The sequence below is a fragment of the Hippocampus comes genome, unplaced genomic scaffold (genome assembly GCF_001891065.2).
Source record: "Hippocampus comes isolate QL1 unplaced genomic scaffold, H_comes_QL1_v1.1 scaffold168, whole genome shotgun sequence".
Taxonomy (NCBI): Eukaryota; Metazoa; Chordata; class Actinopteri; order Syngnathiformes; family Syngnathidae; genus Hippocampus; species Hippocampus comes.
In genome coordinates this window covers 982842-986352 of record NW_017805955.1, presented here as the reverse complement: position 1 = coordinate 986352, position 3511 = coordinate 982842, and the positions used below count along the sequence as shown (strand labels likewise).

At 42.5% G+C, this 3511-nt stretch overlaps 1 protein-coding gene across 1 annotated transcript in view; it reads left to right on the top strand.

The window, feature by feature from the left end:
• Positions 1–3335, top strand: part of LOC109528152 (ubiquitin-conjugating enzyme E2 D2-like) — a 6491-nt gene extending 3156 nt beyond the window's left edge. The window contains exons 4-7 of the mRNA XM_019890478.1: positions 21–98; positions 939–1044; positions 1206–1299; positions 2861–3335. Of these exons, the coding sequence (XP_019746037.1) occupies positions 21–98; positions 939–1044; positions 1206–1299; positions 2861–2906 (324 nt within the window). The 3' untranslated portion in view covers positions 2907–3335. The remainder of the gene's footprint in view (positions 1–20; positions 99–938; positions 1045–1205; positions 1300–2860) is intronic.
• Positions 3336–3511: the final 176 nt, after the last annotated feature.

Genomic DNA, 3511 nt, shown 5'->3' with positions numbered 1-3511 from the left:
TTTTTTTTATGTTCGTTTAGACTGACAGTCCATATCAGGGAGGTGTTTTCTTCTTGACTATTCATTTTCCAACAGACTATCCCTTCAAACCACCCAAGGTAAGCACCTTTGCGCACCCACATTTAAAGCAAGGCATCCTAACACACACACACACACACACACTTGCAAATGTGGAAATGGAATGCCTGAATTGCTGGGTCAGACATTGCCATCGTAAACCCTTGATGATCTACCCAAGCAGTGTTCAAAAAGGGCAGGTTATATAATAACAAATAGAATTGAAACAACCATACGGACCCATGAAAAACTAACATTCCAACTATCCTAACAGATCATGGCGATATATGCAATTAGAGCCCCGCCGATTCATTGACCGGTCGATTTGATAGCTGATAACAGCTCTTGTGCAGCATCTGTCAAATGGAGCACTTGAGTGCGACAAGCGCTGCCGCACGCTCCACGCTGGCAGCAGGCGCCGTACAATACAGTGTCCGCGTAATTAAGTTGCTCTATTCGGTAAGTTATTTTGAAGTTGGCATTCTTACATCTTTGACCGTATACTGCTGTCATGCGCTGAAAGAATTGTTGCCAGATTTGGCTTGACATCTTCATGACAGTGTACTCGTAAATAAGTGTGTACTCGAGTCAGCCACTTGTCACACCGCGTGGCAGACGTGCTCATCACTTGTCTGCCGTACTTCTCCACTCTGGACTTTTTCCTGACGGTTGTTTTTGACTGTCGAGGTTCCTCTAGTGATTAGTTTTGTGGAAATGAACTGCAGTCCCAAAGACATGATGACATCAACACCGGCGCCCGTCAAGGCATTTTTGCGGTCTTGGCTACCACTTGAAGTCATACCGGAATTTCAGGGCGTCAACACGTTTCTTTTTAGCTGACGTGATCATGACTCGGCTGTATTTCTCACTTTGTCTTTCAGGTTGCGTTCACAACGAGAATCTACCACCCGAATATTAACAGTAACGGCAGTATCTGTCTGGACATTCTCAGATCACAGTGGTCTCCAGCACTTACCATTTCGAAAGGTGACTCAATCGCTGCCTCGCGTTCTCATCGGGCCCGCTCAGCTGGCGCTCTCACCAGGAAGCTCTTTTAATTTCCCTGCCAAATCATGCGTCATCAAGGTCTTTCTGGAATGACATGCCACTTTTTTTTGTTTTGTTTTGTTTTTCTTTTCTTGGTGCAGTTCTTCTCTCCATTTGCTCGCTGCTATGCGACCCCAACCCAGACGACCCGCTAGTGCCAGAGATTGCCCGAATCTACAAAACAGATAACGTCAAGTAAGTAAAGCGTGGTAATTGCAAAACCAACTTAATAAATGTCGATTTTCACTCTCAGGTACAATAAGATAGCTTGGGAGTGGACATTAAGTATGTCATGCTTTAAAATAAAACAAAAATATATATATACATATATAGAAATAAAAATACACACATGCTGAGGGGGGAAAACCATCTGGTGTGCGCTACATCGACGATTGCCAGCGTCGTATACAAATGGATCACTCCCCGAATGCAGTTCAATTGTACCTTAACTTTAGATTTTAAGAATCTTGCCACTTTTATTTTAACTCACGAGTGAAATATGTTTGTTAGTGAATCATTTGAACAATTTTTCCATGTTTGTGTACGTGTGTGTAGTTACTGTGCAATTTGTGTATTCATTTATATCATTTCATGCATTTAGTGAATGGAAATGCAATTCTATTTGACATGTACGTTGAAGTTAAAAAAATAAATAAATACATGAAAGGAATTCAATCAGAATTGGGTCATCGGACCTGCAGTGTAAATCCAGCCTATCCATTTGAAAAAGTGCTGCGTCACACATCTCAAGCCTTTATTTCTTGCAAGGTGATGATTATAGCATTGGGTGATGTGGGCGAAAAAGGCCGGCGATTCGGGGGTTGCGCCAACGAGTTTTCATGCATTGCAGACTGTCGGCCTCTGCAGTGGATTTGTTGGCTACAAAATTGGAGTTCTCCAAGTCCACTTGGAGAATTCAAAGATTTCATTTGTTTTCTTGATTTGAACCAGTGCTGACTTAGCACAATGTCATAAGTTGTCATGTTGAGATATCTTCTATTTAAAAAAAAAAAATTAAGACCCATGCTTAGATGCGGCAGTCACAGAGTTGTCCTGACGCCACGTCTTTGTTGTCTTGACTGTGCGCTTGGGCTGGTGGTCATGTTGGAAGGTACACCTTCCCCCAGTCTGAGGCCCCGAGCGCTCTGGAGCAAGTTTTCATCCAGGATGTCTCTGTGCATTTTGCGCAAGCCATCTGGCCACTCTACTGTGCAGACCCAATTGGCGGAGTGCTGCAGAGATGCTCGTCCTCCCGGATTGATGCGCCTCAACTCAAGTTTGAGCTTTGTGGCATGGGCTGGGAATACTTTGTGTCGATGTGGTTTCTTGGGTTTTGGTTATGATTATTTTAATTGCAAAAATATGTCAATGTTGCTACGGGGTGTTGTGTTTCGAATTTGTAAGAGGGATGAATGGAGCACAGTCTTCATTGGAAGCACGAATCGACTCGCAGGCAATAAAGGCTTGAAATATTTCACGATGCAATGAATCAATATCATATTCGGATTTAATTTTCTGAAGTGAGTGACAAATATAACTTGTTTTTCATGATATAGTTGTTTTTTTTTTCTTTTTAATATCTGATCAATTTATTTTTTTTGGGGGGGGGGAATAAAGTTTTGGGTTCTGCATGTGGACATAGTCATCAACTTTTGCAGCTCTGTTCTGGCGAATATGCATCGCGCATATTTGCTTCAAATGAAAGTAGGCCTTTGATTGAATGCTAACATTGCTAATGAGCATCTTCTCCTTGCAGGTATTCCAAAACGGCAAAAGAATGGACACAAAAATATGCAATGTGATGGAGACAAAATTCTCTGGTGGAGGGGGGGGGGATACATTTCTTTGGTTCAGACTGAAATTTTTTTTTCTTTTTTTCCCCCCCATTTATATGTATTTTTTTTGTTTCATCCAGAACATTTAACACCTACTCTTATTTGTTTTTCTCACCCGTGCGCAAATCAGAAGATTGTGTTTTTCTCTCAGGGCACGAGGCGACAGTTTTTCCCCAGAATTTTCAAACGCACACCCTGTTTGAGCATGCACCATTAGCCATCTCACAACCCACGCATTAACTACTTAGATTCATTTGGCAAAAACAAAAAAAGAGAGAAAACTAGCTTCCATCGCCCTGTTAGCACCGGAAGTGGGGGGGGGGAGCGCGTACAGAAAAAGCACTGCAGTCCGGAGACAAAATATTAAGAACCTCAATGTTGTATTTTATGCATGTTAAAAAAATCGTAGGCGACTATATCCCACACTGAACAATTTGGTTGCCCAGCTGAGGCATTTGTTTTACCTTTTTTTTTTTTCTCTCTCCCCCACTCTCCGATCTCTGGAAGCCAATAGATGGCTTATGCCCACACATGAACTGTCTTCTTGTACCGCCCCCCCCACCCCCCCACCC